Consider the following 19,074-nt stretch of genomic DNA (forward strand, 5'->3'; position numbering starts at 1 on the left):
CACTCCAGAATCCACCCAAGCTTCATGCTCGAATTCTTCAGAATCCATCGAAGAACAACTCTCTCTCTCTTGTGTATAGCAAACAAAACCTTTGATGTACTCTCTTTAAACCATGAGTTGAATACTCAATAAAACATCAAAGAAAACTCACAAAGTATCCCCAGATATAAACCCTAGTACCCAAAAAGAAGATCTGGAGTAGTAATCCTAAAATCTGACCCAACACGTGAATTTATAGAATCTGTCCCGCGATTTCCGCTCGAGCGCCCAACAGCCCGCTCGAGCGGCTTCAGCAAAATATGCACGTGATATAATAGAGGTCCGCTCGAGCGCTAGAGAACCCGCTCGAGCGTGAAATCACACATCTCAGTACTTTTATAGGCGACCAAAACTGCTGGAACCAGGGATTCTCCGCTCGAGCGGGGTAATGTCCGCTCGAGTGGACAGGCAACTTGGAATGCATTAGCATCACAAACTTCTCTGAAAGGCTTGATTCGGGTTGGATTCGCATCTAACAACTCATAGCCTCACTGAAATAAAAATGCGAATAAAATTACAACTCAAAGGAGTTTTGTCAAACGGGATTGCCAAGAAATAAAACCTAACAAGAACAATCAATATAAAGCCAAACCCATTTCATTGAAACTAAAACCTAGTTAAACACACACCCTAATATTAGGGAAAGCAATGGAATTCACAGAAAATTACTGACTCTGAAAAATAGACAGATGTTTGATGTCTAACTCTGAAAGTTGCACTTGCTTCAAAGTCTCCGAAATTCGAGTCACAATCGAAGATGGTGATTTGATGATGGTCAAACTCAAAGAATTGCGGATGATAGACGTCGCAAATGATGATGATGATTCAATGATGAGCAACAAAATCATAGATGATGATAATGGTGATTCGATGAGTCGATCTCCAAAGAAATCTCTGATGGTGATTCGATGAATCGATCTTTGGAGAAATCGCATGAGAGAGACAAGTGTTTTGATCTTTCTCGGGCAATTGTTCTACTTCTTAAATGGGATGTAATATCGGATTCGGGTACATAAACGGACTGGAATTGATTTATCTGAATCCGGTCCATTAAATTCGGTTCTGGCAGATTCGGGTTACACGGATTATCGGATCCGGATTTCTGCAAACAAATTGGATTAGACAGGTTGGATCCGAATCAAACTCAATCCGTTGCCAGGCCTAGAATAGCAACACTCAAGTTCGTGGAGGTCGAGCTAAAGACCAAGCAATCGATTTAGCTTGACCATACCCATAATGATTCGATAACTATTGGGAGTCAACTACATTGGATTCAAGTTCCAATGGCAGAGGCACTCTCAAAGAAGTGGATGATGATGGAGCCTAACATTGGCCTCTATAACGGCAACTAATGGGACAGTATGAAGTCAGGACCCTCAATCTTGAAGTCGACATGACTGTTCAAGCTGACATTGGCATCAGGGGGAATCTAATACAATTTAGCAGTGGTCATTGACTCCAGCATGTACTATAAATGCCCAATTTTTCGGAGAATGAAGAAACAATGGACAAATTAGATAATACAAAAAAAAAATGATAAAATAGAAGAGATCGAGAACTTATAAAATGGAACATCTAAACTAAAGGAGTTACATTAACGGATAGACAACGACAGATGCAAGAGGTATGCAGCTTGAAGCAGAGTGACAATGGTGGACGGAAAGAGTGAAAAAGCCCGTAGGTGCAAAGAGTAAAGGTGAAGAATATGAAGTAAGAAATAAAAGTTTAAATATAGAAAAAGTAGAAGAGAGAAAAGGGTAATATTGGTGTCACTTGAAGTGCATTGTACCCTATACATGTCCTTCCATGATGGACAGGCATGACGATGCACAACCAATAACAGGATGATACATCATCAATGCAACAGAATCGTCAAAAATAAAGAGACTGAAGCCCAACATTATCTAACACCTTTATAGCTATAAAGATGCTCTTTAGAGAATGACGGGCAATTGATAAATTTATGAGAATGTGTTTTCAAATATATTGCTTGTTGTTGACAACTTTCTGCCACAGACATTGCTTTTACCGTTGAAATGCACACTCATCGCTCCATTTTTAAGACTCTTCGTATTTGTTCATCTACATTTTGTTGTTATTTACTATTGTTACATGTGTAAAACAATTCCATGAAACGTGGGGGTTCTTTTGATTTTGCTATAAAGTATCTTGGTAAGCTTAATTTATGGATGTGTCTAAGTGTGTTAAAGAAGTACCAATATTTGACACATACTCAACGCAAGTACAACTCCTCTATAAAACTACCTGTGTTTCTTATATCACATTGCTAGGGTTGTGCATCCCCGTTAGGAGAAATCCAACTGAATGCTGCTGTGTGATAATAACAAAAATAGTTTAAATACACATAGGGAATGCAATGAATAACAAAAAAGTCAAGGGATAGGTTGATAAAGTTTAAAAATGTAAATAGCGTTATGATTGTGAAACTTATGAACTTCTTGTCTTAAAGTTGATCATTCAAGTGGGAGTTGGAATTTTGGTGAACGTCATTGGATTTTCTGTTGATTTTCTTTCTTTTGAATACATATCATGTTGCATTAACTATGTAAATTGCATCCATTTGAGCATAATGGCCAGGATTAACTATGTAAATTGCAACCAACATTTATTTCATTTTGTTTACACTCAAAGTGGTAATGGCCAATTTAAGGATTGTGAAATTTGTTTGAATTTGTCTCATGTATGTTTGAATTCTTATTTGATTTGAACTAATGATCCGTCAATTATGTGTTGCTTTCATTTTTGTTGTTGGCCATAGGCATAAGGCAAGGTTTATTCAGCAAATCATCAAGGAGATTGCAAATAAATTGAATAGAACAATCTTTAGTCTGCCCCCCTACCAAATTGGAATTGATTCTCGTGTAGAAGAAATTAATTCTTGGTTACAAGATGGATCAGCAGATGTTGGCATTGTGACAATATGTGGGATGGGTGGAATAGGGAAGACAACCATTGCCAAAATAGTTTATAATCTGAATTTTGACAGATTTGAAGCTAGTAGTTTTCTAGCAAATATTAGAGAAATATCAGAACAACACAATGGCTTGGTTTGTTTGCAAAGAAGACTGCTTCAGGATATTTTGAAGGGGAAACAAAAAAAAATTTGTAGTGTCCATGAAGGTATTGTTAGGATTAAAGATGCTCTATGTTGTAAAAGAGTTTTGCTTGTTCTTGATGATGTGGATCAAGTGGACCAATTAAATGCAGTGCTCGTAATGCAAGATTGGTTTTATCCAGGAAGTAAAATTATCACAACTACTAGGCGTGAGCACTTGATGAAGGCACAAAAACTGTACAAGTTGCATAAGGTCAAGGAATTAAATGACAATGAATCACTTGAGCTCTTCAGTTGGCACACCTTTCGACAAAACCACCCCATTGAAGGTTACAAGGAGCACTCAAAAAGAGTTGTGAGCTACTGCAGAGGGTTGCCTTTAGCCCTTCAAGTTTTGGGTTCTTCTTTATTTCAAAGAAATTTAGATGTATGGGAAAGTGCATTAAAGAAATTGAAAGCGATTCCTGATAGCCAAATCCTTACAAAACTTAAAATAAGTTTTGATTCTTTGCAAGATGACCATGACAGAAATTTGTTCTTAGATGTTGCTTGTTTCTTTGTGGAAAAAGACAAAGATTTCACAATTACAGTGCTAGATGGATGTGATTTCTACACTGAAGTAGGGATTGACAACCTCATTGATAGATGCCTGTTAATAATTGATCAAAAGAACAAGCTGATGATGCATCAATTGCTTCAAGATATGGCACGAGAAATTGTACGACAAGAATCAACTGAAGAACCTGAGAAAAAGAGCAGACTATGGCATCATAAGGATGCATTCAATGTATTAATTGAAAAAACTGTAAGAATTGTGCTATTTCATGTCTATTTGTATATGTTTTTTGCCCATGTGCACACATATCTAGCCTTTTTTTTTCCTGAATTTTTTTATTATTATTTATAAATAGGGGACAGAAACAGTTGAAGGCCTCATCCTCAACATGAACGGGTTTAACGAAGAGGAGCCATCCAGGAGGGTAAATAATTCAAAAAGACATCATTCTGAATATTTTCATGGCAACTCATCATTACTTTATAAAGGCAGTTCATCATCATCAAAGCGACGTCGTCTAAGCTTCTCTTGGCTGTCCATGAATTCTTCCTCAACAGAATCATTTCCAACATCTAAAGAAGTAAATATACACACTGATGCATTTTCAAGAATGCAGGGACTGAGAATACTCCCTCTATAATGTATGGCTTACTGGATACAATGAAGAATTTCCTAAGAAGTTAAGATGGCTTTGTTGGCATGGGTTCCCTTTAAAATCTATACCCAATGATTTTTCTTTGGAGAGCTTGGTTGCACTTGATATGAGCTATAGCAACCTGGAACGAGTTTGGAATAGAACAAAGGTTTGACAATAATTTTATTATTTTGTTTTTGTTTTTGATTGTTTTTAATGTCTTGGGGATTGGTATGACTATCCATATAAACTAATTTTCGATTTTTTGGTGTTAGTTGCTCAGATTATTAAAAATCCTTGATCTCAGTCATTCTCATCGCCTCACCAATACACCTGACTTCTCAGAACTGCCTAATCTTGAGAGATTGTTTTTTAAAGATTGCATAAATTTGATTGAGGTTCATGGATCCATTGGAGAATTAGGGAGACTTGTTTTGTTAAATCTAGAAAACGGCAAAAACCTTATGAAGCTTCCACACAATATTGGTCACTTAAAATCCCTTGAAAAACTCTTTCTCTCTGGTTGCTCAAAGCTGAATGAGTTGCCTACAGAGCTGGGCAAGATGGAATCTTTGAAGGTGTTTGAGGCAGATGAAACTGCCATACATCAGTCACTCTCTATCATTGGTGAGGAAAAATCATGGGGTTCAGTGTTGCGGTCATGGATGTTGACACCAAGAAAGAGTCCTACATCCATTAGATTTTCATTGGCTTCTTTGTCACGCTCATTAGTAAGCTTAAGTCTTGAAGATTGCAATCTGTCAGATGATGCTATTCCAAAGGATCTTGGTGGCCTATCCTTGCTGCAGCACTTGGATCTAAATAAAAACCCCATTTGTAATCTACCAGATAGTATCAAGGGCCTTACTGCACTCCAGAAACTTGAGCTAGCACATTGCACAAAACTCCATTTGTTGAAAATTGGCTACAGATTCTTGCCAAACCATGGAAAGTGGCAGCCAGCTACATGGTGGGGAAGCCATGAGGCCATGTGAGTTGGCCATGAGGCCATGAGAAACCATGTGAAGCTTCAATCTGTAAAGCCACCGAAAGCACAACAATGAGCTGGCAGCCAGCTCATTTTAAAGGGTGCCTCTTGCATTTGTAATCTCTATAAATAGAGAAGCTAAGGAGAGTTGAAACACAGCTGAGAATTAGAGAGCAAAGAGAGAGAGAATTACAGAGAGTGTTGTAATTCTTACCATTTTGTTCAATATAGTGAACCCGCTGCCCGTGGACGTAGGCGACTTGCCGAACCACGTTAAATCTTGTGTGTTATTGCTTGTTTGAGTTCCCTGGTGTGCCCCTGATCCTCAACAATTGGTATCAGAGCTCGGGTTGCGAAAAATTGAATTTTTCCCGAAAGTGCCCAGATTTCGAAGTGCTCAAAATCCACTTTTGACCATACTAGGAGGAAGAACTCCCCGAGAGGAGTCCAGAACAGTAAAAACAGAGCCCAGAAGCCTCCACACGCGCCCTCATGCGCTCTCTGAACAAAGCGCGTCAGCCACAGTCTCGGCACGCGCCCACACGCGCCGTGCAGTCACCGGCGCGTGCTTCCAATCGCATCCACGCGCCACACGCGCGTCTCCAGGTAGAAGACGAGCCACGTGGCACCACGTCAGCGCCACGCCAGCACCGCGTCAGTGCCACGTCATCCCGTCACGTCAGCGCCTCGTGTCCGACTGACAGGCCACGTGTCAGACACGTGTCAGCCACGTGTCAGCCCAGTCAGCCTGAGCCGCTGACCAAGCCGCGTTGACCAGCCGTCAAGCCGCCGTTGACCGCGCCGCCTGCGTCGTTGACCGCACCGTTGACCGAGCCGTTGACCAGCCGTTGACTGGAGAAATTATCCGGTGCATCTCTGCGCACCAGATTTTGCAGATCTGACCCGTCCAAAGTGTTTTTGGCAGATCGGAGCCATTCGAAGTCCGTTTTTGACGATCCAATAGTGCTTCCCAACTATTTGGAGTATTCCGGACACATCTGTACGGTCAGTTTTTGAATTGAAGTTTCTAAAAAATGGCAGAATCTTGATCAACCGAGTCCGTAAGTAATCCAGCCAGTACAAGCACTTCTAGGCATTGGACCCCGGTGTCCCATGCCAAGTTCGAGGTAGAGAAGTTCGATGGAAGCAGCAACTTCGGCATGTGGAGATGCGAAGTTAAGGATATGCTTGTCCAAATGAACCTGCACTTCACTCTGGGAGACAAACCAGATGACCTGGACGAGATAGAATGGGAGAGGGTGAATCTCCTGGCCTGCAGTTCCATCCGACTTTGCCTTGCAAAAGAAGAGAAGTATGCCTTTGCAGAATATGATATTGCGAAGAAGCTTTGGAAGGCGCTGGAAGATAAGTTCATGACAAAGAGCATTGAGAACCGGCTCTACTTGAGGAAGAGGTTGTTTCGTTTCGACTATATTAAAGGTATTTCGATGAACGAACACCTAAATAACTTCAACAAAATTATTACGGATTTGAAGAATTTGGATGATCACGTTGGTGATGAAGACAAAGCACTGTTATTGTTAAATTCCTTGCCTGACTCGTATGATCATCTCACTACTACTTTACTGTACGGTAAAGAGAAGATCAAGTATATTGATGTTGCAAACGCCTTGGTGAACAATGAGTTCAGAAGGAAAGATAAGTCTGCAAACAGGGACTCAACATCCGAGGCATTAACAGTCAGAGGCAGAACAAATAACAGAAGAAATACAAGGCGAGGAAAGTCTCGCTCAAAATCTAGGGGGAAACCTTCAGACAAAAGACGTCTTGCAAAAGACGAGTGTGCAGCTTGTCACGAGAAGGGACATTGGGCAAAAGATTGTCCAAATAAAGACAAGACAGAAGAGAAGGTGAATATTGCACGAGATGGAGATAATGATGAAGGAGGAGCCTTCACAGTTTCATCATATGGCCAGTCGGATGAATGGATAATAGATTCCGGATGTTCATTCCATATGTGTCCTAACAAGCAGTGGTTCTCGAGCTTACGAGAGTTCGATGGAGGAGTTGTGCTAATGGGCAACGACCAAGCTTGCCAGACAAAGGGGATTGGAACAATTAAACTGAAAATCCATGATGGAACAATCAGAATTCTTGAAGATGTACGGTATGTACCAGATCTAACCAAGAATCTCATCTCAGTGGGAGTTTTAGACTCCAAAGGTTACAGAGTAACCATGGAAGGTGGAGTCCTTAAAGTTGTTCGAGGAGCATTGGTTGCAATGAAGGGTACTCGACAGGGAAATTTATATTTCCTAGATGGCTCTACAGTCACAGGGAAAGCGGCTGTCTCCACCAGTTCCAGCTCAGAAGATGATGCATCAGACACTTCTAAACTTTGGCACATGCGCCTAGGGCATGTCGGTGAGAAGGCTTTACAAGGGTTGGTAAAGCAAGGCCTGTTGAAAGGCGCCAAGATAGGGAAGCTTGAGTTCTGCGAGCATTGTGTATTGGGCAAACAAACAAGAATCAAGCTTGGTACTGCAATTCACCGTACCAAAGGGATTCTAGCCTACATCCACACCGACGTATGGGGTCCTTCCAAGACTGCTTCGTTGGGAGGTAAACACTACTTTGTGTCGTTCATTGATGATTTCTCTAGAAGAGTTTGGATTTATACAATGAAACACAAAGATGAAGTCTTAGACATCTTTCTTACGTGGAAGAAGATGATTGAGGCCCAGACAGGCAGACGGATCAAGAAGCTTAGATCTGACAATGGTGGAGAATATACATCAGATCCCTTCTTTGAGGTTTGCCAGAATGCAGGGATAGTGAGACATTTCACAGTTCCTGGAACACCGTAGCAGAATGGAGTTGCAGAACGCATGAACCGCACTTTGGTGGAGAAAGTCCGGTGTATGCTGTCACAGTCTGGATTGAGCAAGGCATTTTGGGGTGAGGCATTGAACTATGCTCGTCATCTTGTCAACAGACTACCTACTGCAGCATTAGATGGGAAGACTCCCATGGAGGTATGGTCAGGAGTCCCAGTTACTGATTATGATCAGTTACGTATCTTTGGATGTCCAGCATATTTTCATGTTACAGAATCTAAGTTGGATCCAAGAGCCAAGAAAGCCATCTTCTTGGGCTTCGGTGACGGTGTCAAGGGATACAGACTGTGGTGCCCTGAATCAAAGAAAGTTCTCATCAAAAGAGACGTTACCTTTGATGAGTCTGCAATACTGAAGCAACCAGATCCTCAACAGAATGAGGAAGCATTGAAGAAGTCAGTGCAGGTGGAGTTTGAGACTCCAGCAAAGACTAGTCAGCCAATCAACCATCCTGAAGAAGTCTCAGAGGATAGCTCTGAAGAGAGTTCAGATGAAAATGAAGATCCAGAGGCTCCGCAACAATCAGAACCCATTGCAATCAGGAAAAGAAAAAGGGTTACTAAGAAACCCAGTTGGATGACCGATATGGTAGCCTATGCACTTCCAATCATTGAAGACAATGTTCCGTGCACTTTCAAAGAAGCCGTGCATAATGTACAAAGTGTCAAATGGAAGGAGGCTATGGATGAAGAGATCGGGTCACTTCACAAGAACCAGACTTGGGAGTTGGTGCAACTTCCAAAAGGCAAGAAAGCAATTGGGTGTAAGTGGGTTTACACCAAGAAGGAAGGCATTCCAGGCAGAGACAACATCAGATTCAAAACTAGATTGGTAGCTAAAGGCTATGCTCAGAAGGAAGGAATAGACTACAATGAGGTATTCTCACCTGTTGTGAAGCACACGTCTATTCGCATCTTGTTAGCTTTGGTTGCACAGTTTGATCTCGAGCTCGCCCAACTCGACATCAAAACTGCCTTCTTACATGGAGATCTTGAAGAGGAGATATACATGTCCCAGCCAGATGGTTTCAAAATTGCTGGAAAAGAGAATTGGGCCTATAAGCTGAACAAATCATTGTACGGATTGAAGCAATCCCCGAGACAGTGGTACAAGCGATTTGATCGGTTCATGATGGAGACAGAATACACAAGAAGTCAATTTGATCATTGTGTATATTTCCGTAAGCTTCCCGACGGTTCCTTCATCTATTTGCTCTTATATGTAGATGATATGCTGATTGCATCTACGAGCAAGGTGGAGATTGACAAACTCAAGGCACAGTTAGCAAGGGAGTTTGCAATGAAGGATTTGGGAGAAGCAAAGAAAGTTCTTGGCATGGAGATCAAGAGAGACAGGAAGAAGGGCACGGTTTGTCTGACACAAACCCAGTATCTGAAAAAAGATGTTAGACAGATTTGGCATCAATGGGAAAACCAAAGCTGTAAGTACACCATTGGCCCCTCATTTCAAGCTTAGTGCTTCGTTGTCTCCACGCACAGAAGAAGAACGGAAGCATATGGCACAGGTTCCATATGCAAATGCAGTTGGTGCATTAATGTATGCTATGGTTTGTACACGGCCTGGCATCTCGCATGCTATGAGTTTGGTAAGCAGGTATATGCATGATCCAGGAAAAGATCACTGGCAGGCAGTGAAATGGATCCTAAGGTACATACATGGCACGGTCAATCTGGGATTGAAGTTCGAGAGAGATAACCGACTCGGGCAGAATTTGGAAGGATATGTGGACTCAGATTATGCTGGTGACTTAGACAAACGCCGGTCAACAACAGGGTATTTATTTACGCTTGCTAAAGGGCCGGTAAGTTGGAGGTCAATGCTTCAGTCAACGGTGGCTTTGTCTACTACAGAGGCAGAGTACATGGCAGTGACGGAAGCCTTTAAAGAAGCTATTTGGCTACATGGGTTGATTGAAGACTTGGGAATTGTTCAGAAGCACGTTGAGGTGTTTTGTGACAGTCAGAGTGCCATTTGTTTGGCAAAGAACCAGGTTCATCATGCCCGCACCAAGCACATTGATGTCCGTTTCCATTTCATCCGAGAAATTGTGAATGAAGGGGATATTCTGCTTCAAAAGATTGGTACTGCAGATAATCCGGCCGATATGCTCACAAAGGTAGTTTCTGGGATCAAGTTCCAACATTGTTTGGACTTGGTCAACATCTCTCGGAACTGAGCACCTTCGGGTGCATGGCAGTGTTGATCGATCACTATGTTGGATAAGAGAATCCTCGCCAAGGTGGAGACTTGTTGAAAATTGGCTACAGATTCTTGCCAAACCATGGAAAGTGGCAGCCAACTACATGGTGGGGAAGCCATGAGGCCATGTGAGTTGGCCATGAGGCCATGAGAAACCATGTGAAGCTTCAATCTGTAAAGCCACCGAAAGCACAACAATGGGCTGGCAGCCAGCTCATTTTAAAGGGTGCCTCTTGCATTTGTAATCTCTATAAATAGAGAAGCTAAGGAGAGTTGAAACACAGCTGAGAATTAGAGAGCAAAGAGAGAGAGAATTATAGAGTGTTGTAATTCTTACCATTTTGTTCAATATAGTGAACCCGCTGCCCGTGGACGTAGGCGACTTGCCGAACCACATTAAATCTTGTGTGTTATTGCTTGTTTGAGTTCCCTGGTGTGCCCCTGATCCTCAACACCATTCACTTCCGGAGCTTCCAATGAGTTTAAATAACTTAAATATACATAAATGCAGTTCGTTGGAAATGGTAACAAATCTTCCAAACCTGTTGAGATCACTGGTACTGGCGATAACTTCTTGTGACAGCGTAGTTGAGATTTAGGGATTATTCAAGCTAGTACCCATAAAGAACATTAATGCGGAGATGTTCAATAATATGGGTTGGTTCAACTTGGAAGCAATGGGAAAGGTCGTGGCGCAGTGAACAGTGAAAGTTCCCCTTCAGGTGCTTCTTCTTCTTCTTAAATGCTAATGATATGATTTCCGTGGCGCAGGGACTTTATGAATTTATTATATTCAACACTTTTCTTCCTGGAAATGAGGTTCCAAGCAGGTTCAGCAATAAGAGCACGGGATCCTCAATTTGTTTGAATGTGCCTTCACTTCCTAATCTCAAGATCCGAGGCTTGCATGCATGTGTTGTGTATGAGCAAACATATGCAAAATCTGATGACCGAAGAAATGAGTACTGGGACAATATTTTTATTAGAACCAGCAATAAGACCAAGGGTTTTAAGTGGATCTATAGTCCCACTTTTGTGGGACTTCCAAAAGACAATGAACATATGATATGGTTAAGCCATTGGAAGATCGGAAATCAATTGGAAGGTGGCGATGAAGTGGATGTTACAGTGTTTTTGTGGGCTTATATGAAGCTAAAAGAGTTTGGCATTCAAGTTGTGTATGAGCAAGAAGAGAACAATACACAACAGGGAGACTTGTATCCTTCTTTTCATAATGTTGTCAACGAAGATCTGTCGGCATATCAAGTCATCACAGGCATGTACTTCCTCTGCCATCATGATTTTGACATCTATCAAGACTGCTCAAAAAGTGGTGGCTGGACTTCCAAAGGCTGGTATGACTTCTTATTTGGTGACTCTGTAACGACTGCACTGTGTAAATCAATAATATTTCGGGTGACTACCCTCTTGATTCATAATTAAAATATAGAGACACCAGAACTATAAATATAGAGTTCTTATGCCATTCAGTTTACATCAATTTCACAGAATCTCTTATTCATCTTCTACATAATGTTCCTATATTATTTTCTTGGGCAAATATATGCTTTTCACTCCTATAGTTTGACTCAAATTTTATTTAATTTGCCTACTATTGTTTCAATTTAAACAATTCGGTCCCTACATTTTAAATCTAGTTGCAATTTGGTTCTTTCATCCAAATATGTGCACCTTGGGAGACTAACACTGTTACAAAATTGTTAATTTTAACATTGGAAGGACCAAATTGACATTGGATTTAAAGTGTAGGGACAAAATTATTTAAATTAAAATAATAGGGATCAAAGTCAAATTTAGGTCAAATTATAAGTGTGAAAAGTATAATTTTTATTTTCTTCCATTCTCTGTGATATTATGGCAACTTGAGAAAGGCTTGGCATCCTATCGTGTTATGTGTCAAACATATTTTTGAGATTTGAATTGTATTTTGGAGCGGTATTTGTTCACTAGTATACCTGCACAAAGAGAGGCAAATACGACTTTAGGATACGAGAATTTTTTCATTGAACCATGGGTATCATTTTCTAAACCATGCATATATAAAGACACAAGAATTGTTTGGTGCTTTGTCAAAATAAAGTCTCAATCGGTTTCTTTTTGGTTTTCTATTCAAATCTTTTACTTTGTTTCATTGAACCACGGGCCTTCATTGATTCAATCTGATTTTATAAGTTATAGTGGTTTTGATTTTGTTTTGAACCTTACTTAAGATTGCATTTTATGATTTTTGTTTCTTCATCCATTCACGAGCCGCATCAACATAACCAGACACGGTTAATTGTTTTGTGATAGTTTTATTGACTGCATATTGTGAAGTTATGACATTTTATGGTAAAAAAAAGTTGACATTTTGTTTTTATGTACAATATTTTGTAATTTTTTGTAAAACTGTTACGACGGGCATATACGGTATGCATGATGAGGCATTGTAACCTTTCTTTCAACTATGATTGTTAGTTGCATGTAATTCACCTAATATTTGTAATCAGTCTCCAACTTATTTCAAACCTTATAAATACAACCATAACAAACTCTACTTTGTGGCTATTGTTGGGGTGTGATTTCTTTGGATTGGTTGTTGGATTTGTAGATATGTGTATTTTTTTTATTTGTAATTATTATCTTATCAATTGGCCCAAGAAAAAAAAAACTCTAATTATTTTTATTTCACAGTATTGAATGCCGGCTTTATATTTCAAATGTGCCCCCATCACTGGGTTTCTTTCCATTTTATGCATTGTGAAACAAAAGTATCACAACATGAAATTTTAGTTTTTATTTTCTAGATTCAGTGATGCCTCAAGGAAATGATTGGTTGATAATTAAATATTATCTAATTATTAACTAATCATTTTCTTGACAAATCACTCTATAAAATGGGTCTAACAAATGGACTTGTAGATCATTTTATTTATTATTATTATTGTTCATTTTTTTTATTTTTGTAATTGAAACATTCAGAGTACTAGGAGAGAGAATCAAAGCACCGATCTAATGAGTAATGATAAGTAACTAGAGAAATAATACAAAAAAAATAAAAATAAAATAAAAATAAAAATAAAAAAGTAATGTTACGGACATAGAATTTGTATATAATTTTATTTTATTTTATTTTTTTTAAATGTTGTTTAGATTCAGTTAAGATGTAAGTGACATCATAAGAACATCTCCAAATATTTCATATTTTCTTTTGTCAAGTTTATATTTGATGAAAACGTACTAACAAAATTAGGAAAATGTTAAGTTTCATTAAAGAAATACAAGGAAATAGTTCAAGAAGCTTTTAGAAATAATCTAGTATAGTAGGTAATAAAACAATAAAAACAATAAAAGAAGCTAAGCCCTTTTAAGTTTTTAAAAATGATAAAGTAGCCCTAGGTTATTTAAAATAGTTTCATAGTTAGACTTTAATTTTAAGTTTTAAGTTAAGATTTTAAGTTAATTTTTGTAAGATCCTGTGAGACCTTCAATCTTGGTACAAAGCTTAGAAATTGAATCTAGGAATAATTTTATTCATGAAAATTCAATGTTTAATGCATGCTGTAATAGATATAAATAAAAATTTACATCTTGAATAATGTAAGTATGTTTTAATATTAAAATCTTAGTTTGTAAATAATATAAATTTAGTTATGTCTTATAGTGCTCTATGATTAAGAGGTTAATGTGATTGCATAATATACAATAAAACACACAAAAAAAAAACTAATCTAAAGGTGGACAATCTTCATGACCATCTTCCTGAAAATTTTTCCTAAAACGTAGCATTGCTCAAAAAATTATCTCCAATCCTTTTATCAAATATCCATCAAATTAAAGGAGAGTCATTTTTTTCACACCAAATTGAGAAATCATCATATCCTTCATGAAAATTTTAATTTGATGATATCAAATATTGATAGCTGATTTTTTTTCACCAAATTTGGTGATAAGTAAAATTTGCAATATTATAGAAATTTTTACTAAACTTTATGCTCAAATGGCGGGTCATTTTACTAAACTACTTGTAAAATTAGAAGACATGCAAACGACATTCCTAACCAGTTGTCCAAATAATTGGAGAAATTTTGGTATGTTAATAGGATATTATGCGATATTACCTCTCACCAATTACAAATGTATATGTCCCTTATTTCTCAAACACCTAGCATAATTGTAAATTGTAATAGATCCTATTGTCAAATCCAATCACAACAGTAAAAAGTATCACATGGCATCTATCCTATTAGCACCTAGAAATTCCTCAGATAATTGGCTAAAAGAAAAACAAAGACACAATTAATAGAAGAAAAACAAATGACAGAACAATTGTCACATAATACATCATCACTAAATTACACCAGAGGTCCTACAGTTTTCCTCAAGTTTCATTTTGGTTAATTTGAACACATTTGTACTCCAAGCTCTTGTGTCAAATAAGGACAATTATGGATGGAAGTTCAATTTTTGGATGAAAAATGGTCACATGCATTGCACATGAACATCTTTTAAGGATAAAATAGTCTTTTTATCGTTTCCTCTCTATAATTCATCTTCTTATTTCTTCTACCATCACCATCCACAACCACCAACCACCACCTCTAAACATTACCACCCTACGCATAGCCACCAACCACCACCAAAACACCTCCTATTCCATGCCACCACCTCATCAAGGTAACTTTAAACTAGCAAAAAATCCACCCCAAACTAGTAGCAAATCTTGTCACTCTAACAACCCAAATTTACCTTTTCACCACCCTTGAACCACCATCAAAGCATCACTACCAAACTCTCTCCACCCCGCCACTCATACCACCCTAAATCCAACTTCAAATCCTCTCATTGAAATTTGCCTCTTCAACGAAGTAGACCAATGACCAATTTCGACATAATGCATTGGCCTGAAGAGGGGTGGTCTGCGCAAGGAGGTGGGTAGGGTGATTTTTGTAGAAAGGGGTTGTGGAATGATCTGCGCAGAGAGGAGAGGAAAGATGGTTTGAGCAAGAGTGAAAAGGAATTGATGGACGATACTTTGATCTAGGAAAGGAAGAGAGAGAAAAGTGAGGTTGTAGTAGAGCTATATCCCCCCGAGCCAAGTGATGCATGCATGAAGGAGTCAAGTGCTTCTTCTATTCTTTTCCCTGGTGCAACTAGGCCATCGTGGACTTGAAACAGAGACCTCACCCTATATTGAATCAATTATTTTTAATGAATCGATCGGGTTGCAACTTCGAATATGGAATTCAAAGGGATCAAATGGGAAAGGATACTCTAAATCATAGAACTATAATGAAATATACAATCAACCAACATTTATCGAATTTGCAAAAGATATTGTTCGATCTATCAATCTACTTTATATCGTTGATGATTCCATTCTAAAAGAAATGGAAATTTAAAGGAGATGGAAGGAGGAACGCGTGTTGGTTGTATGTTGCCATGTGAAGTGGTGAATCTAGTGATATGGGGTTGGTGGGTAAGCATGGTGAGTGAGACAACTCAAATAAGTGACTCAAAGTGAATGAACTCAATAGGCTAGTATATATTTCCATTTACACCCCTAAAAAATGGTCATGTGCAATGCATGTGACCTTTTTCCATCCAAAAACTTAACTTTCATCCACAATTGTCCTTATTTGACACAAAAACAAAACTTAGAGGGCAAATATGTTCAAATTCAAACATTAGGGACCAAAATGATACTTGAGGGGAATCTATAAGACCCTTTGGTATAATTTTCCCTTGTTACTATATTATTGTGGGCGCTCAAGTCAGAAGTTCAATTTTTTAAAAAAATTAAGTTCTATTTTGGTTTTTTTGTTTTGTTTATAAGAATAATACTACTAATTTAAAAGACCATAATATCCTTATTTGCCCCATTCCATGTCCTACTTATCTATCCATCTATCTCTCTACGTGTCCAACTTCTTGTTGGTAGAGCCTGAAACAAGACTAAACCTAATCAGATTAGGTAAAGGAAATAAGGAAATTAGTGTTGGATTAGATTTTGACTCTAAACTATTTCCTTGTTGGTTGAGGTTTTTCCTTGGTTTAGGTTTTGGTTTCCTTAATAATTTAGGATTTGGTTTGAGGCTAGCCTATAAAAACACCCATGCATATATTTTTTATTCATTAGTTTGTGATCATAGAGAGAAATACATAATAGTGAGGATGAGAGATAGATTATTGTAGAGAGAGAGAGAGTTTATGAGATTGAATGTTAGAGACTTTTGTAACTCTTTTCATATTGATCTTGGTAAATCCGTAGTGACTCTGAGGATGTAGCCTATGATTTGGGTGAATCATGTAAATCTCATGTTTCTTTGTGATTTTGTTTTTATCTTGTCCTTTTACTTCTCCGTTCTAGATTCGTTGTGTGCATGATTGTTTGCTCATGATTAATAAAGGCAATGTCTTCCTTTGGGCAAAACCATCTCATCGATGGTTTCATGGAAGACTCAAAAAGGGTGGGTAGATTATTGTGGAGGGCTTCCCTTATCTATAAAAGTGTTGGGCTCTTCCTTGTCTAGGAAAAGCTTAAATGTATGGAAAAGTCAATTGGAAAAATTGAAAACATTTATTTATTCTTTGAGATATTTTAAAAGGAAGAAAGGACAAGATACACAATGCTGACGAAAGAATTGTTAACATCAAAAATTCCATAGTTCTCGATGATGTGGATACACTGGATCATTAAAAGCAATACTTGAAACTGGATCATTAAAAGCAATACTTGAAATGAAGCCTTCAAGATGTAGAGGGATGAAAAATTAGATTATGATAAATCCTTAGAGCTCTTTAGTTGGCATGCCCTTGGGCAAAACCATCCCATCAATGGTTTCATGGAAGACTCAAAAAGTGTGGCAGACTATTTTGGAGGACTTCCCTTAGCTATAAAAGTGTTGGGCTCTTCTTTGTCTAGAAAAAGCTTAAATGTATGGAAAAGTCAACTGGAAAAATTGAAAACAATTCCTAAAAATGAAATTCTTGAAAAACTCAAAATAAGTTATGACTCTTTACAAGATGACCATGACAAAAATTTATTCCTCCATGTTGCTTGTTTCTTTGTTGAGATGGACAAAGACCGGGTAGTTACAATTCTAGATGGATGTGATTTTTTCACAACAGTTGGGATTCAAAATCTCATTGGTAGACGTTTGCTAAAAATTGATGAACATATAAGCTAGTGATGCATCAATTGATTCAAGAAATGGGAAGGAAAATTGTTTGCCAAGAATCACCTAAAGAGCCAGGAGAACATAATAGACTCTGCAATTGTAAGGATTCCTTAATGTCTTGAGAGAAAATGCTGTAAGTATTAACTTTTCTCCACATGTTTATTTGTTTTTATTTTTGTATGGAATGCTATTACATCGGAAAATGATCCATAAACAAAATATTTGTACCAAAAATAGAAAGGGCAAATTACACTCATATCCCATGAGGTTTGAGAAAAGTACAGTTAGCCCCACACTTTTGATTTAACTACACCGTCTCCCTTGAGATTTTAATTCACATAACAGTTAGGCCATTTTTCATCATTAATTTGATAACTGTATGAATGAAAAATGATACTGTAATCCTTTTTTCATTAAAATTATATATATATATATATATTGTTTGTTTCAGTATTTACTCACCATCTGCATTAATTTTAGTCAGTTTAGCTTTACTAAATTGGAGGACAATGTAATTATGTCAAAAGTATGGATTTAATTGTTTTTTTTTTTTAAACCTGAAGGAAGGTCAATGTAATTTACCCCAAAAAATATGATTCATACTGATGTGGCAGTTGAAATTTTGAAATTATGAACTACATTTGTGGTATTTTAATTTCAAGTAAAAAAAATTCAGATATATTTTTATGACATTACTTTTATTGATCAATGTCATCCTCCTCTCCTTCATTGTTAGGGGACTAGAAAAATTGAAGGCCTCATACTTTATATGAATTTGTTGAAGGAAGATAAACAAGTCAGGACAGTCCTTGAGGTCAATGGAAAACAAGTCAGGACAAGTTATGAAGAAATCCTCAACACACAATTGTTCTCAAATGTAGGCAACTCATTGGCATCTTATTCCAGCAAACTGTAGGCATTGATCTAGAAAATTCAAATCAGATAGCTTTGGAAGTTGATGCATTTGCAAGGATGCACAAATCAAAATGTTTGCAGCTAAATTATGTTCAAATAAGTGGAAGCTTTGAAAATTTTCCTAAAGGATTACGATAGTTATGTTGGCATGGATTCCCTTTCAAATCCATACCCCGTGATTTCCCTTTGGAGAGCCTGATTGTTCTTGACATGAGATATAGTAGCTTCCAAATAATTTGGGTATGTTAGATATGTATATATATATATATTTCAATTTCATATGAAAACTAAAAGAAGTATTGATGGTAGCATATTGTCTTGTTTTACAGCTTCTCGAGTCACTAAAATTTTTTGGTCTTAGTCATTCCCATTGCCATACTATACCTCCCTACTTTCCGAAAGTCCCCAATCTAGAGTGGTTGATATTTAAAAATTGTGTAAGGTTGGTTAAGGTTCATGAATCTGCTGGATTCCTTTAGAGATTTGTTTTGCTCAATTTAAAAGATTGCAAAAATCTGAGGAAGCTTCCGAGAAGCATTTTTATGCTAAAGTTTTTGGAAATGCTTGGCATCTCATGTTGCTCAAATCTTGAGGAATAGCCAACAGG

General features: G+C 37.9%; 2 protein-coding genes across 2 annotated transcripts; both read left to right on the forward strand.

The window, feature by feature from the left end:
• Positions 1 to 1,779: 1,779 nt before the first annotated feature.
• LOC145790571 (disease resistance protein RUN1-like) lies at positions 1,780 to 5,211 on the forward strand. The gene is made up of 3 exons (XM_082868658.1): positions 1,780 to 3,920; positions 4,027 to 4,474; positions 4,581 to 5,211. Exons 1-2 carry the CDS (start codon positions 2,772 to 2,774, stop codon positions 4,309 to 4,311), a joined length of 1,434 nt encoding a protein of 477 aa, XP_082724784.1. The 5' UTR covers positions 1,780 to 2,771; the 3' UTR covers positions 4,312 to 4,474; positions 4,581 to 5,211.
• LOC145791350 (disease resistance protein RPS4B-like) lies at positions 4,433 to 11,814 on the forward strand. The gene is made up of 4 exons (XM_082871706.1): positions 4,433 to 4,474; positions 4,581 to 5,296; positions 10,883 to 10,928; positions 11,143 to 11,814. Exons 1-4 carry the CDS (start codon positions 4,433 to 4,435, stop codon positions 11,812 to 11,814), a joined length of 1,476 nt encoding a protein of 491 aa, XP_082727832.1.
• Positions 11,815 to 19,074: the final 7,260 nt, after the last annotated feature.

The sequence above is a fragment of the Camellia sinensis genome, chromosome 5, assembly GCF_055761805.1.
Source record: "Camellia sinensis isolate YWXY chromosome 5, ASM5576180v1, whole genome shotgun sequence".
Lineage (NCBI taxonomy): Eukaryota > Viridiplantae > Streptophyta > Magnoliopsida > Ericales > Theaceae > Camellia > Camellia sinensis.